The sequence below is a fragment of the Heterocephalus glaber genome, unplaced genomic scaffold (assembly GCF_053883595.1).
Source record: "Heterocephalus glaber isolate CG9 unplaced genomic scaffold, H.glaber_assembly_v1.0 deba00001610, whole genome shotgun sequence".
In the NCBI taxonomy this organism is placed as follows: domain Eukaryota; kingdom Metazoa; phylum Chordata; class Mammalia; order Rodentia; family Bathyergidae; genus Heterocephalus; species Heterocephalus glaber.
The window spans coordinates 21805733-21821829 of NW_028258381.1; the positions used below are offsets into that span (position 1 = coordinate 21805733).

Sequence of the window (16097 nt, forward strand, 5' to 3'; positions counted from 1 at the left end):
ACAGGGTCTCCCTGAACTGCCAAGTTGCCCAGGCTGTACTCCAACGGGATCTTCCTGCCTTAGGGTCCTGGTGCTGGGAACTACAGCCACATGCCACCATGCCCAGCACTGAGCCTTTAAAAAAAAAATTGAGACAAGGTCTCACTAAGTTGCCCAGGGTGTGCTTGAATTTGAGATCCTCCTGCCTCAGCCTCCAGAGTAACTGGGATTACAGGTCTGTGCAATCACACCTGGTGAACCAAAAGCTCTTTAAAAGCAAAAATGGAGTACTACTCAGCCATCAAAAACGAGAAATTAGAGACATTTATTGCTAAATGGATGCACATTGAGGCAATACTCTTAAGTGAAATAAATAGGACACACGTGTAAATACCGAGCAGTTTCTCTCCTGTGAGAAACTGGAAGTGTAAACAAGGACTAAAAGGTATAATAGATAATGTGAAATAGGAAGAAAAGGGGCAAAGGGGAAGTGGGAGAGGTAGGGGAAAGGAGAGGTAGGGGAAAGGAAAGAAGGGAATGGAATATGAGAAAAAGAAAAAAAGGAAACAAAGTCTTTGTAAATAGGGAGGGATGGAAGGGTGGAAGGGAGGGCAGGGGAAGGGGGAAAAATAAGAACCAAGAGAGTATGTAAAGGTGCATATCTCCAGTGATGAATGTCATTATATTGTATACCTAAAATGTACCAGTAAAAGGATATACTAAAAAACAAAACAAAACAAAACAAAAAAGCAAAAACACACCATTGTCACTGGGAACAGAGTCCTGCCCAAAATAGAAGTCATTTGATCAACAATTGCTGAATTACATGCCAGGGAAGTGAAGTGCTAAGTACGAAGAATATCCTCTAAAGTTTGAATCTGAACTGGATGTCAGAAAAGTTGTTTGCTCAAAAGGTGAAGAGGTGAGAGAATTCCAGGTGGGAAATAAGTACATGTGAAGATAGGAAGGCATGCTGATGCCAGGCCTGAAATTCCCTGTGGTCGGAGCAGCCTTTTTATCTGAGGTGCAGGGCTGGGATGGTGCACAACCTCAGTTCCATCAATCAGGTGCATAAACTATTCATTGAAGGAGCAAGAGCAAATGGGTAGTGACCTCTGAATCCCCTGGGAAAGACCGTGGACCCCGCCCACCACCTGTGCCTCGCACCTTGCTCCTTGCACAGCACGTGCAGCCAGCGAGAAAGCCCTAGGGACGCCCAGGGCGGGGCGCGCAGGCGCGCTGAGGCCTCGAGCCCCAAGGGGCGGGCGGGTGCGCGCGGTTCCTCGCGCACGCGCACACGGAGGGGGAGACGGCCGCTGTGACGCTCCGGCGGCGGCGCGTGAGGTGCGCGATTCCCCGCGTCTTGGGACCAGTGTCCCGGCTGCCGCCGCCATGTCGGGCCGTTCCGTCCGGGCCGAGACCCGCAGCCGGGCCAAAGACGACATCAAGAAGGTGATGGCGGCCATCGAGAAAGTGCGGAAATGGTGAGGGGCGGGAACCGAGGGTGCAGGCTGGGCAGTTGCGGGCTCAGGCCCTGAGGAGCGCCGCACTAGCAGACGGGGTGGGAGCCGAGCGGCTGGCGCTGGGGGGGGGGGGCGGTGTAGGAGAAGGCGGGAGTAGTGTACGCCGGCTTCGGCGTGAGGTTAGAGGGCGTGCCGGCCGTGGCCAATCAGGGGACCGCCTGGCTCGTGGACCCGCCCACCGGCCTCGGCCGCCGGGTTCCGGCTTCCTGTATCGCTCAGCTGACGGATTCTGGAGTTGCGCACTTTATCCTGGGACAGACCTACTTGTGTAGCATCCCAGTCTCTGTTTCCAAACTGACCGGTGATAGTAATGAAGCATCATGAAGTGGTTTCGGTCCGCCACACCCACCGAGAGCGCTCCACATATTAAGTCGTTTAAGTTTGGTGAGAAATTTCTCGGGCAGTCTAACTGCCAAAGGAGCAAGTGTGGTCGTGGAATGGAAACCTCGTTCCTTCCTCGAAAACCAGGTTCTCTCATGCTGTGCCCTTGGGGGACAATTTCTCTTGGTCCCCTGGGAGCCGTCACTTGAGTCGATTGTAAAAGGCGTCTATAATATTCGTTAAAGACGTCGATTGAGCGACTGTTTTTCTTTTGTGGCACTGAGGATTGAACCCAGGGCCTTCACCCTGAGCTATATCCCCAGGCCTCCCTATATTTGAGCGATTGTTTTGTATCAGGATCTCCGATGTCTCATTATATTAAACTTTCACACCCAACTCCTGAGCCCTTCTCTCTAGCTGATTAGTTTATGTCTGTGTTAACTTTCTCCAGGGACCCTTCTGTAGTCCCTCCCACTCTTCACCCTCCCGCCTCTCAAGGGACAGCTGTACCAGGCACTTTTATTGTCCACTTCCCCGAAAGACGGAGATTCTTTCTCACAATACTCAAGGGTTTTCATGTATACTTGAGACTCAAGTATTAGTTAAATAATTTAGTTTTCCTTCTTTATTTGGGATCCTCCTGGATTTTGGTGAAACCTAAACATCAACAAACTGTTCTTTCTCTTCTTGCCATCCCGTGTCCCAGCAGCCTAAGCCGTAGGGCCATCCTTTCACATTTGGCACTCTAGCAGTCTTCCTTCCCTGTGATCAGTAGTCTTCCTGCCTCTTCTATTGCCCATTCCCCAGTCCGGTCATGTTGTACTGTGTGATTTTGTTTTTTTCACTTCCAAGTACCATAGGCTTTTAAAAGCACACAGCATAGCACCCCTCTGCTTCCAAAGTGATGGTTCTGCTTTGGTGGCTTTTTTTTTGAGGCACGTTCTCACTATGCAGCCCAGGCTGGCCTCAAACTCGTGGTGATCCTCCTGCCTCGCCCTCCTAATTGCTGGAATTACAGGTGTGTGCCACCAAGCCCGGCTGATGGCCTTTTGTTTTGCTTTTAAAGTAATGACCAAAGAAATTTCTTCCCCAAAAAAGAAACTCCCTCCTGTCTGGCTCTTTCAAAGGATGCTGGTAGCATGCCCCTGCTCTGAGAAGGTACCCCCACATCCTGCTCCCATCTCTTTACCTAGTTAACTTATAGCTCAGCTCCGGAGTTGCTTCCTCAAGGTTACTTTGAGAGTCCCCATCTACATCAGGTCCCCTTCATAGAACTTTCCACGGTTGTATGAGATTGAACTCTGCAGTGCATTATTTGTGTTTGACTTTTTAACATACTTAAGTGATACGTTTTTTGGATGACTCAGGCCTGTAGTACCAGCTACCTGGGAGGCTGTGGCAGGAGGATTGCTTGAGCCCAGGAGTTTCAGATCACCCAGGGTGAGAGGGACCCCATCTTTTGCGGGGGGGGGAGGGGGGATAGTTAAACCTAATGATTAAGTAATTAATGGTGAAATGATCTGTTGATCTGTTTCCTGTTGGAATACAGACTCTAGGAGGGTAGGGAGAGACCCCTGGGTTCTAGCATAGGATTTTCTGCATTCCTGGATGGAGCCCAGCACAGTCTTTCCTATTAGGTATTTGTTAAATAAATGAGGAAATGGGATGAACTACTCAGAGATTAATTCCAGTTTCCTAAGTTTTCATTCAGTTGCATTACAATTTCTTGGGGCACCCATTTGGTTGGGACTGGAGGAATAGGGAGCATCATATTTCTCTTGCTAGCAGGAGTGGCAGTAGCTTCTTGGCTGTGGCAGAAGTGGATAACTCAGGGCTTGGTGAAGATAAGAGTGAGATGCAGGCCAGAGCTGGCGCAGGAATGGGGAGCCAGCTCTCCCTCATCATTCTAGTTCTTGGTGTGACTCGAATTGTTGCTGGAATCCCAGCTTACAGTTTATCCCTCCAGTCCTTTCAACATTTTCGTGTGTTTCTAGCAAATCCTTTCCTGCTTAAACTAGCTGGAGAGGATTCTGTTGTCTATACCTGGTAATGCTAATGGATAAAATAAGTGCTTTATGAAAGGTAAAAAAAAATTTCTCTTTAAATTTCTGTGGTGTCATAATTTGCTGAACTTGCCTATAATCCCAGTTTCTTGGGAGGCTGAGGATCATTTGGTTGGGCCTAGCCTGGGCATTTAGCAAAAAACTGTCTCAAAATGGAATAACAGAAGGGCTGGGCAGGAAGCTGAGTGGTAGGGCACTTGGCTAGCACTGAGTTCTGTTCTCAGCACTGCAAGATGAAACAAAAGAATGTGTGTAGATTCCTCAGCCCAGTGTTTAATCCCTTCTACAGAGTAGCCTCAAACTGCCTTCCAGCCTTAGCGTCCACAACTTGACTATTTGCCGTTCCCAGCAAACACTTCAGGTATAATCTGATGATACTCAGGTTGAAGGAACGATCCTCTTGAACAGGAAATTTATTTTGGTGTTACATTCTAAGAATTGCCTTTCTTTTAGGGAGAAAAAGTGGGTGACTGTGGGTGACACATCCCTTAGGATATTTAAGTGGGTTCCTGTGACAGACAGCAAGGAGGTAAGTGTGGAAGAAAATCCAGACAACAAAAAGGTATCGTTTTCTCTGTCTCTGTCTCTCTTTTTGATTATCTCTTAATGAAGGGACTTACTTCTCCGGATCTGAGTTGGAAATACTTGAAGGTATCCTCTGTCATTGTTCCATACAAGGCCTCTCTTTAACATGTGCCCCTTGTTGCCTTCCTTTAGCCCATTCTGCTTTGCCAGGGCTTGACAACCAACATCCCAGGCCTATTTCCTGCCTGTCACTTGTCAGTGTAGCATTCTTGGCACACAGCAGTGCCCTTTGAACCTAGGGCCTCACATGTACTAGGCCAGTGCTCTATCCCTGAGCTGCACCCCCAGCTGATACAGACCATTTTTGAGACAGGGACTCACTGAGTTTTCCAGGCTGGAGTCAAGCTTTTTATCCTCCTGCCTCAGCCTCCCAGGGTGCTGGGATTACAGGGCTGTACTACCATGCCTGTCTGATACCTGTGTATTCTTGAAAAATATATAGTACTGTTTAATACATGTGTATATTATATATAAAACATACCTATTTTACTATAAACTTGTATTTTTTCTCTTTTGTTCAGTCTTGACTGAGCACTCTTCGTGCACCTGTAAACATGACTAGAGCCATTACTTTTGACTCTGGCAGTGTGTTCTCTTATTTGGAGAGACCATGGTTAGCTGCATAGCCCCTGGGTGGTGAACACTCGTATTATCTCCAACTTTCTTTTTCTTAGTTGTTTTTTAAAATTTCAAATCTAAAACATACAGAAAAGTATACAAAACAGAACTATACAGTATAATAAGTACAAAGCTAATATTCTTATTACAAACCACCCAGGTCAAAAAATATAGCCTCACGTAGTGGCACACTTCTATAACCCCAGCTACTAGGGAGGCTGGAGCAGGAGGATCACAAGTTTGTAGCCTTGCTGAGCAACTTTGTGAGACCCTTTCTCAAAATAAGATTTTTTAAAAGCCTGGAGATACAGGTTAGTGGGAGAGTGGGCCCCTGGGTTTGATATCTAGTATGGGGCGGGGAGAGGAGGGGGACAAAAGGATATGGCCTACTCCTCAGAAACCTCTGTGTCACTCTTCCTGACAGGCTCCTCCCTTTCCTCAAGAGGTAATTGCTCTCCTGCCTCTTTTCTTACCTCTTCTCCAGTCACTTAGAAGCATTGGTAACTTTATATAAACAGCGTATTTATGTGTGGTTGTTTGTTTTGGTTTGGTTTTTTGCCCAGCATTATGTTTATAAAAATTAGTCCATGTTGTCTTTGAAGCTATTTGTTCATTTTCTTCCCTTTCTACTTCCCCTCCTTTTCTTAGAAACAAAGTCTTATTATTTTGCCCAGACTGGCCCTAAATGCTTGGACTTAACCCATCTTCCTGCCCCAGCCTCCCCACTAGGAGACTTGGTACTTCCAGGTTTTTTGTTATTTCTTTTTGTTTGTTTTTATTTTGTTTTGCAGTATTGGGGATGAACCCAGGCACATTCTATCAGTGAGCTATATCCCAAACCTTTTTTTTTTGAGAAAGAATCTCAGTAAGTTGCCCAGGCTGGCCTTGAGTTTGTGATCCTCCAGCCTCAGCCTCTGGAGTAGCTAGAAGTACAGTCATGCACCACACCTCAGTATTTTGTTGTTGTTTTGTTTTGTTTTGTTTTGTTTTTTTAAAACAAAGAAAATTGCATCTGGAGCTAATGAGGATGGTTTATGCAGTCTTGAAAATGTGCTCCTTGCACCTTTTCAGTGCTGTGTGGTATTTCACTATCTGACTGTCATCACCCTTTTGATTCTCCTATAGATGGACATTTGGCTTGGTCTTGGTTTGGGGTGAGGGGGAGTGGTGACCCTACGAACATTTTTTGTTCAGCATCCAGGTCAGTGTGTTGTGCATTTTCCCAGGAATGTGTTCCTAGGAGTGGGATTGCTGGGCCTTAGGGTATGTGTATTTTCACCTGTTTTGCTCATGCTAGCCTCTTTTCCAGACTGGTTATACACATACTTATATTCCCACCAGAAGTATGAGAGTTCTGCATTGCTCCAAATCCATATCAGCTTGTGGGACTGTTACACTTAGGCATAAAAATAGCTTCTTGAGGTTTTCATTTAATGATTTACTGTCATTGGTGATGAGGTTGTATACCTAGTCAGTGATAAGTCTTTTGGATTACCTATTTTAGGAAGTGCTTGTTTAAGTCTTTTGTCCATTTTTCTGTTTGGTCAGGTAGTCTTTTTCATATAACTTGTAGAAATTCTTTGTATATAGTGTTCTGAATAATTTAAATGTTCAATTTTATGCAGACAAAATACATAATCTTTTAAAAAAATAAATACTAGGTGTTTCTTTAGTTTTTGAGACAGGTCTTAGTTCAGGCTGGCTTTGAGCTCACTCTAGCTGAGGCTGGCCTCAAACTTGCAATGGTCCTCCAGCATCAGCCATCACGCCTGTCTGTAATAATTGATACTTCTAAATTAAGTCTTGGGGGGCGGGCTGGGGGTTGAACCCAGGGCCTTCCAACTGAGCTATGTCCCCAGCGCCTTTTTATTTTTTTAAATTTTGAGATCGGGGGTCTCACTAAACTGCTGAGTTGCTCAGGCTGGGGTGGAACTTGGCATCCTCCTACCTTAGCCTCTCAAATATTGGAACTACCAGGGTGCACCACTGCACTTGGCTGTTAGTTCTTTTTTTTTTTTTTTTTCAGTAACCTCGTGCTTGGGAGACAGGCGGCAGAACCACTGAGCTAAATCCCCAGCCCAGTTCATTTTGACCTGTTGTTTCTTTTACCTCTTTGCCCCTGTGTCCAGCCCTTCTTCACTTCAAGTCTTATCTTGTCCAGTTCTACAATTTCTAACCTGTTTTTCTTTTTTTGTTTATTTTTTGAGACAGGGTCTCACTTTATGGTACAGGCTGGGCTTGAACTCACTATGTAACCCAGGCTCACTATGTAGCCCAGCTCAAACTCATGGCGATCCTCCTGCCTCAGTCTCCCAAGAGCTGAGATTATAGGCATGCACCACCACGCTCGGCTGTTCTGAGCTTATTGACCCTGTTTTCACTCATTAATCTTTTCTTCAGTTATATCTATTTCTACTAAACTCATCACTTAATTTTTAATTCTGAACGATTATATTTTTCGTGCCACCCTGTCTCAGTTTGCAGTGTCAGCCTGCCTTTCCGAGGAGACTCACCATGTTTGGCTTCCATCCCTCCTTGCATCAGTATTGTCTTCTGTGGACTCTCCTGTTGCTATCTGTCATGGTGCTGGAGCTCCCCAGTGTCGGGGGTGCCTTCCATGTGCCCCTCTTTGTTGCTGACTGCTCTGGCTGCTAATCTGTGATGCTGAGCCCCGGCTTCCCTCTAGGTGAATTTAAGGGGTGCGGTTTGTGTCAGGGCTCAGCCTTCCCTGTTTCCCCTGTGCAGTCTCCTCCTGCCCCAGGGACCCCAGCACTGTTCCTTTGGGGCTGCCTTTATCTGGATCCGTTCCCAGGCAGGATGGCACCCAGCATTCCCAGGTGAATATCTAGGGGCTCAAAGACAGCACTATGCTCCCCACCAGTTCTCACTGCAGTGGAGGTCTCATCTTGTCCGTGAGGGTCAGGCAGTGGGATCTCTCTGGTGGCTGTGGCTGTGTATATGAGGCAGGACCTGTCTCCTCCTTCCTGGGACTCAGGCACCCTGGGCTCCCGTCCAGGTGATTGCAGAGCCTGTGAGCGTAGCCAGCTTGCAGCTGTTCAGGAGAGGGCTGGGGATAATCCCAAATCGCTGTCCCCTGCAGACAAAGCCAGTGGCCCCTGGTGGGAGCACTCAGCATCCCACATTGGGGTGGAGCAGATTCTTGAGCCTACTCCAGCTAGTGTGGTGCTGTTTCATGCACATGTTCACACAGTGGTGGGATGGACCCGCCTCTGGGTGGAGAATTCGGTGTCATAATAAATGAAGTTTGTTCTAGGCCACTCCTGAGACAGGTTGGCTGGTTCTTTGTAAGTTTTACAGCAGCTTTTCTGCAAGCATAGCTGATTGGCCTTGGAAGCACTTGCCAAGCAGCCAGCCTTCTCCCAGTGTTTGTGCTGATCGTGAGCTGGGGTTCAACAGCTGATCTCCCTTCCTGGCAAGTAGGAAAGATGGAAAGGGCAATGATCAGATTGGTCAAGGAAAAAAATATGAAGGAGACCAGGGGATGGAACAGCTGCTGATGGGACAGTCCACTGGCACAAATCTGGTACAGGTAGGGTTAGTCATATGTATTTATATTCTTTCCATTTCTGTTTATAAGCTTTCAAAGTATTTTCCTTTGGATCTCCAAACTTTGAGGACTTCATCCTTGGGAGATAATCTTGATGTGTTCATTGTACATCTACAATGTTGGATATTGCAGTATTGTTTGTAGTATTGAAAAATTTCAGGGCTGGAGATTTAGCTCAGTGGTTCCGCTCCCTGCCTCGCAAGTGCAAGGATCCAAGTTTGATCCCTGGTACCAAAAAAAAAAAGATTATATTGAAGGAATTCACAAAGTTTAGTGTATGCCCAATTGTGTAAAGCTCTTATAACACTTACAAAAATGCCATTGAGCCAGGCATTTTGGTGCACACCTAGAATCCCAGCACTCTGGGAGGCCAAGGCAGGAAGATTGCAAGTTCAGGCCCAGCCTGGGCAACTTAGTGACTTAGCCAGACCCTGTTCAAAATAAAATTTTTAAAAAGGGCTGAGAGTGTATCTCAGTGCAAAGGCCCTGGGTTCATTTTCCAGCACTCCGAAGTTATAGAAGGTTATTCAGTGAAATAGAAATAGAGAAATGTTTATAATATGGTAAGGAGTGGAGGAAGGAAAAGCAAATTATAATACGATGATCCTTTTTCATATGCAGGTTGTCTCTGCAGGTGATTTTTTTTTCTGTATTTTCAGAATTTTATATAGTGAATACATGTTTTATGTGAACACATAATCAGTAAAGAGATGAGAGAAAGGTAATGGTAAAGCCAAATATTGGTGTGGGTGCTATGAAAATAATACATCAAATATATTGCTGCATCTTTTGATTTTATTTTTTCTGACTCTGGGGTTGGAACCCAGGGCCTTGTGTATGCTAGACAGAGGCTCCACCACTGCACTGTGCCCCACCCTGCCATGTCCTTATAGAAAGCAGTGAGATATAGTGTAGTTCAAGAACAATAATATGGGGTCTTTTTGGTTTTGGTTTTTGTTTTCTTTCTTGTTTTATTGAGACAGTGTCTTATTATGTGGTCCAAGCTGGCCCAAACTCACTGTGTAGTCCAGCCTGGCCTTGAACTCATGGTGAGCCTCCTCTCGCAGCCTCCTGAGTGCTCAGATGTTTAAGCATATACCACCATGCCTGGCTCCATTTATACTTTTGATCTAGAAGGAATATGTTTTTACAGATTTATCTGAATAAAGTAGGAAAAGAAGTGAACGTTGAACGTTAGTGCTTTGTTCTTAGTAGTGATAAGCACAATCTGAGTTAAAGCTAAATGTCCAAGAGTTGAGATCTGATTGAATCATGGTAATAGAATATTATGCAACTGTGAAAAATAGGTTTATGGGGCCAGGGATTTAGCTCAGTGGTGCTGCACCTGCCTCACAAATGCAAGGGCATGGTGCTGAGTTCGATCCCCAATACCGGGGTTGGGGGGGAAATAGGTTTATGAAGGGATGGGGATGTAGCTCAGTGTCACCGTGCCTGCCTGGTCTTGATTCCCAGACCAGAAAAAAAATTGGTTTATGTAGCATATGTAGTGAAATGGCAGAGCGTTTGCAATTAAAATTACATCTGTGTGTGAAAAATGAAGGTAAGGACAAGGTCTAGGGATGTGGTTCAGTGGTAGAGCACTTGTCTAGCGTGCACAAGGCCTTGGGTTTCATCCCTAAGGCTGCCAAAAAAAAAGAGGAGGTAAGGACACACATAAATATATACAGCTGATTTATTCAGAAACTAAATTGTGCTACTAGCGTATCTAATAAATTAACATGTATAAAAGATATGAACTGGTAAATGGGAGGTGACTTAGATTTATACATTTTGCTTTTGAAATGCTGTTACTTGCAAAAGCTTCGATTGATTATTTCCTTCACCCTGGCTTATTGCTTGCAAGCTAGCACTTTCCTGTGGTTCTCCTACCCATACGAGCTACATCCTGTTAGCGGCAAAGGCAAACATGCATTGATCATTTGGAACGCATGAGGACGATCCTTCACCGAGGGGTCCTTTTGTCCTGTGCTGCATGCATGATATATATACGGTCTCTTTTTGTCCCACTAGCAGTCCTTTCTTCTCTTCCCCTGTGCTACTAAGACAGGAGTCCTCTTCAGATGAATGTATTTCTTGCACATCCACGCAGGGAAGGGCTGACTGAGCATGTGATTGGAGTGCAGGAGAGCCACAGGGAGCTCTAGGAGAGGCAGAAGCACTTCCTGCTCACTTTTGATTCAGCTTATTTGCCTTAGAAGGGTTTGTTCTACACAGATGCTGAGGCTTGAGAAGCACTGTGCCCAGGATTCTGTTATCCTTGGCTCCCTGGAATCTCAAACCCTCTCCTTCCTGTTTAGTCCTGTTCTCCCGACTTTTGTGGGTTCTCACATAGCAGAGCATCTTTCTTCTTCTTTGTGAGTCTCCTGCTTGGCTCTGTCATATTCTTCTTTGTTTTCCTTTTCTAGAAAGAAAAGTCAAAATCCAACAGTTCAGCAGCCCGGGAACCTAATGGCTTTCCCTCTGATGCCTCAGCCAATTCCTCTCTCCTTCTTGAATTCCAGGGTGAGTTCCATCTGTATGTCTTCCTTGCAGGAAAAAGGAAATTTAGATGATCTCCCAAGAATAAGAATAGTTTGCAGTCCATCTCCTTGCCTGTGGTTCTGCTGTTATTTTGCTAGGCACTTCACAGAAGTCTCTTCATTTACATCTCACAGTAACTCTGAAAGGTGGATAGGAGTAGCCTCATTTTCTGTTGTAGGAAACCAGCGTGAAATATGTAAAATTACACAACTCCTATGTTGCAGACCCAGTGTTGGGGCCTGATGTCCTGGACCAGAAGCTTGCTTCTCTTTAGATAGTATATTTTATTTATTTATTTTGGTATCGGGAATTGAATGCAGGACCTTGCACTTGCCAGGCAGGCACTTCCACCACTGAGCTACATCCCCGGCCCCTTAGATGGTATACTTTAAGATTGTGTCTTTTTGGGGCCGGGGATGTAGCTCAGTGGTTTTGCTGCCTGCCTTGCAAGCGTAAGGACCCAAGTTCGATCCCTGGTACCAAAAAAAAAAAAAAAGACTGTGTCTTTTTTTTTGGTACCGGGGATCAAACTCGGGACCTTGCGCTTACGAAGCAGGTGGCGGAACCACTGAGCTAAATCCCTGGCCCTTAAGACTGTGTCTTACACTAGGCTATCCAGAGCAACGCTTTGCCTCCTAACCAGCCCCTTGCCTGTGTCAGCCCTGGAACCACAGTGCCACTTTTCCAGACATGGCAGTCTTTGTTTATGAAGCACTTCACTTCCATTTCTCATTTTTATGCATCAGCCTGTGATACAAACCAGGTAGTTACTGCCATCCCTATTTAGGAAATTGATGCTCACAGAAGAGTGCCACAGCTCACAAGTGACAGAGCAGTAGTATTTTTATAATAAAGTCTGCTTTAGTGTGGAGGATAGAGGTCTTTTTGTAGGAGTGAAGACGACAGGGGCTTACAGTCTTCTCTTTGGAACGAGATTTGGAGCCAGCCCAGCAGCAGCGCCCCCCCCCCCGCCCCCGCAAGGTCAGTGGCATATGGGAAGGAGAATTCAGGAGACAGTTTTCTAGCTCTGTGAGGGGTGTACAATAATTGAGAGTCTCTGGAAGGCTTACAAGCCACATTTCCTCAGTCTGGTCCCTGTCTCCTCTTCATTCAGGAAATGGTTAATGGGCTCCTGCTGTGTGCCAAGTACTTACTGTGTGTTACATTTGGGAGTCACAGAGCCTGCTGCACAGGTGTGTGAAGCAGTGAACGCAGGGTACACGGCCCAAGAAGGGCATCACAGCGCATGGGCTCTTCCCCTATGTGAACCAAGGAGGCGGGACTGCTGCACTGCTGGTGTAGGGCTTTCCGGAGAGACTGGGGTGTGGAAGTCATAGCAGCACAGAGGACCATTGTGAACAGCCCTTGGGTTAGCGTGCAGCTTGCTGGAGCCCAGGCTGCATGTGGGAGAATAGCAGGCAGTGAGGCCAGAAAGCAGCCGGACTTTGCATGTGGTAGCCAGGTCATCTCGGGTGTACCCTGAGAGGCATGTTGTAGGTGGCAGGGACCATGCAAGGGTTTGGAGAGATTACTCTGGCAGTGGTGTGAGGGCAGGGCACCTAGTGGCTGTCACAGAAGCCCATGCAAGAGACAGTGAGGCCTGAACTAAGGCAGCAGGAGAGGACAGAGCAGGCCCAAGTGAGCTCAGAGCCAGAGGAGACACTGATTTGGTGACTGGCCACTGGAGGGGAGGGAGAAGACAGCTGTGGTTGACTGTTTTGAATTTACATGACTTTAATCCTTCCAAGAGAGTGCCTGAGTGGCAGTCCCTCATCTGTGGGGAGTCAGGCGGCCAAAGGCTGAGTTGACCACCTCCACACACCAGCCTCCTTCAGGTACCCAAGAGTGCCAGTCTAATGGTAGTGTTTCCTGGGTGATGTGAGAAAGATGGGAAGTACTGACTGTGGCTGCATCTCTACCCCTCCTTGCACTGGGCACCTAGGAAAGACCAGCCCCAGGTTGTAATTGGTGGTTGTGAAGAAGCAATTAAATAAGCATAACCCAGCCCTCCCAAGGTCTAAAAGATTTTAGTGTGTCAGTGCTTAGAATATGTGTGATCAAATGGAAAGTGTTTAATTAATCCCTGGAGACTCTGCAGACAATTGGCAGTGCCCAGAAACCCCACTAGAGCCCCCCTTTTCAGGGAGTGTCTGCAACAATGACATGGTGCCCACTGTGTCCATGGCTGGCTGTGAAGATTCCAGGTCCCCAAGAGGAGATTCAGTCCTCTGGCCTGAGTTGAGTTTCTCTTGAACACGCCTGCCCCAACTGTGCCCTTGCTGTGTTTGGTTTTCAGACGAAAACAGCAACCAGAGTTCTGTGTCTGATGTCTATCAGCTCAAGGTGGACAGCAGTACCAACTCAAGCCCCAGCCCCCAGCAAAGCGAGTCTCTGAGCCCCGCACACACCTCTGACTTCCGCACTGATGACTCCCAGCCCCCCACGCTGGGCCAGGAGACTCTCGAGGGTGAGTTATGGGTGACCCCACACAGCATCATGGGAGGGGCCTTGCCTCTGGCCTGATTTTTCTCTAATCCCAGCAGTTGGGAGGCTGAAACAGGAGGATCCCAAGTTTGAGGTCAGCCTGGGCTACATAGTGAGTTCAGGGTTGGCCTAAACTAGATAGTGAGACATAGTCTCAAGAAAAAAAAACTGATGGAATCAGATGTCACCTTAAGTCCTTCTAATGTCAGAACTGTCATGCTCTTTGCATTATATCTTGGGATTTTTTGTTATAGATGTAAGTAGATGTGTATATGTCTTTGGTCCTTGATAGCTTCTGTTGGTGGATGGTCCATTAACAGCAAGTCACAAAATTTTTCTGTGGGTAATCCCAAGTGTGGCTTATATTTGCTGTGTGCTTACTATTTTCTGTTCACAATTTGGGCTCCTTCCATGTACTTTTTTCTTTTTCTCTTTTTTTTGGTACCAGGGATCAAACTTGGGACCCTGCGCTTTCGAGGCAGACAGCGGAACCACTGAGCTAAATCCCTGGCCCTTCTATGTACTGTTTAATTCTCATAGCAACCCTCTCATAAAACTGGGACAGGAGTCAGGATTGGAGCACTTGGCCTAGAGAGTGGCAGAATGGGCTGGCTTCCAGCCTGGCACTGGTGGTAACCCTCTGACATAGCCATACTCTCCACATCTACCATTAGTGACCAGAGTCCTGGCCCCACCAAGCCACTGTTCCTCTGGCACAAAGTTGCCTCCCTAGAACTTGTGGGACACCTCCAGGGGTGAGGCCGAGACTCTGGACCTCCTGCCTGTGTGAGACCCACACTTGGGCTGACCTTGCTTTTTCAGAGCCCTCCCTGCCTGCCTCAGAAGTCGCTGATGAACCTCCCACCCTTACGAAGGAAGAACCAGTCCCACTGGAGACCCAGGTAAGGCAGCCCTCTGGCCTTCCCTGTTTCCAAGGCAAGAAGGAAAGTCTTGCAGTGAGGTCGCATGGGTAGCACCGAGTGTGTTCAGGTGGGCCATGGAGGCAGGCGGGTTGCTTCTCCAGGTCTTGGGAGGGAAGTGGGGTGTCTTCGAGGAGGCAGAGGGTGGGCTGTGAGGGTCTGTTGGAACAGGCCCCACCACTTCTGGCTCCACTGCCTCTAGATGGCGGAGGAGGAGGAGGAGGACTCTGGTGCCCCGCCACTGAAGCGCTTCTGTGTGGACCAACCTGCAGTGCCGCAGACGGCCTCCGAAAGCTAGCACTGCCTGCACACGGCCTCCGAAAGCTAGCACTGCCTGGTGCGCTCCTCCTGGCCCTGCCTCTATTTATTGTATTCTGGCTCTGGCCGTGCCGTGTCACTGGGGTTAGGGCAGCACTGGGGCCGAGCCTGCACACGGGAGCCCTCCAGGCTGGAAGGCCAGCGTAGGACCTGGGGTTGTAGCGTCATCAACCTGTCCCTGGCACCTGTGTCAGCTTGCTCCTAGGAAGAGGAGTGCTTATGTCCTTTTAGCACTTCAGCAGGCTGGAGCCTCAGCCATTCCAAGGTTCGTCTGTCACCTCCTGGTAGCATTCTCTGCTCTAGAACCTCTGGACGGAGCTGCTGGCGCTTCTTCAGGAGAAAGATATGGAAGGCACCTCTGGGGAAGAGAGTGCCGAGGTTACTTGAACTTGAACAAAGACTGTAGATTGTGGGACTGTCTCAGGGCCGGAGCCCTGTGGTCCCCTTTGGAGGCCTGGGTAGAGATGTGGGTGGGCTGGGGAGGCTCTTCCCCAGGAAGGAAGGGCCTGTCTTACACATGGCCATAGTCCCTGTAGGTTTCTTGCCATCCTGGCCGTTCTGCTCCGTCCTCAGGAGGTGCCGCCTCTCCTGGGCCCTCCCGCTGCCAACAGCCCTGTCCCTGTGACTGTCCTGGCCCCATGTATGCACACACGCAGTTTCTGTCTCCACCTGTACATTTCATTCCAGTGTCCCCTGCCTCCTGCCACCACCGACCCCAGCAAGGATCGAGGTTCTGACAACAGAACCCACCCCCCACCTACTCCTCAGCTCAGACTTTATAGAAAGCTCCCTTGCTTTGAAATCTGCATGTTTAATTGAACTTTGTGATTTTATTTTTTGTTTAAAAAAGTTTAAGAAAATGGAAATGGGCAACAACAAGTGAAGACTTATTTTAGCACTGAATAGAATATTTTTTAAATTAAACTATTTGAAATATGTCCTGTTGGTATCTGAGCTCTTCATTCTGGAAGGCTGTGGGCTGGTGTAGGCTGGTGTGGGCCGGTGTGGCGGAGCGCCTGGGAAGAGCAGGCTCTGGAGTGTCCTGCACTGGCGTTGCTGCGAGTCACACTTCACTCACTGGTTGCACTGAGTGCAAGCCAGTCCTCGGGACAGGTTCATGAGTTACTTCACTTTGACCCTGTGCTAAAATACATGAAACGTGAGACATCTGTTTTAA

The 16097-nt window shown here is 47.5% G+C and overlaps 1 protein-coding gene across 1 annotated transcript; it reads left to right on the forward strand.

The window, feature by feature from the left end:
• Positions 1 to 1262: 1262 nt before the first annotated feature.
• Bcl7b (BAF chromatin remodeling complex subunit BCL7B) lies at positions 1263 to 15858 on the forward strand. Its single transcript, XM_004840068.4, has 6 exons — positions 1263 to 1463; positions 4340 to 4415; positions 11084 to 11180; positions 13495 to 13665; positions 14505 to 14584; positions 14805 to 15858. Exons 1-6 carry the CDS (start codon positions 1372 to 1374, stop codon positions 14898 to 14900), a joined length of 612 nt encoding a protein of 203 aa, XP_004840125.1. The 5' UTR covers positions 1263 to 1371; the 3' UTR covers positions 14901 to 15858.
• The last annotated feature ends 239 nt before the right edge of the window (positions 15859 to 16097 follow it).

Excerpts from the sequence above, each read along its gene's own strand:
- Bcl7b (XM_004840068.4), top strand. The coding sequence starts at position 1,372 with ATGTCGGGCCGTTCCGTCCGGGCCGAGACCCGCAGCCGGGCCAAAGAC. Across the intron at positions 1,464-4,339 it reads ATCGAGAAAGTGCGGAAATG|GGAGAAAAAGTGGGTGACTG; the intron begins GTGAGGGGCGGG and ends CCTTTCTTTTAG. Across the intron at positions 14,585-14,804 it reads CAGTCCCACTGGAGACCCAG|ATGGCGGAGGAGGAGGAGGA; the intron begins GTAAGGCAGCCC and ends CACTGCCTCTAG.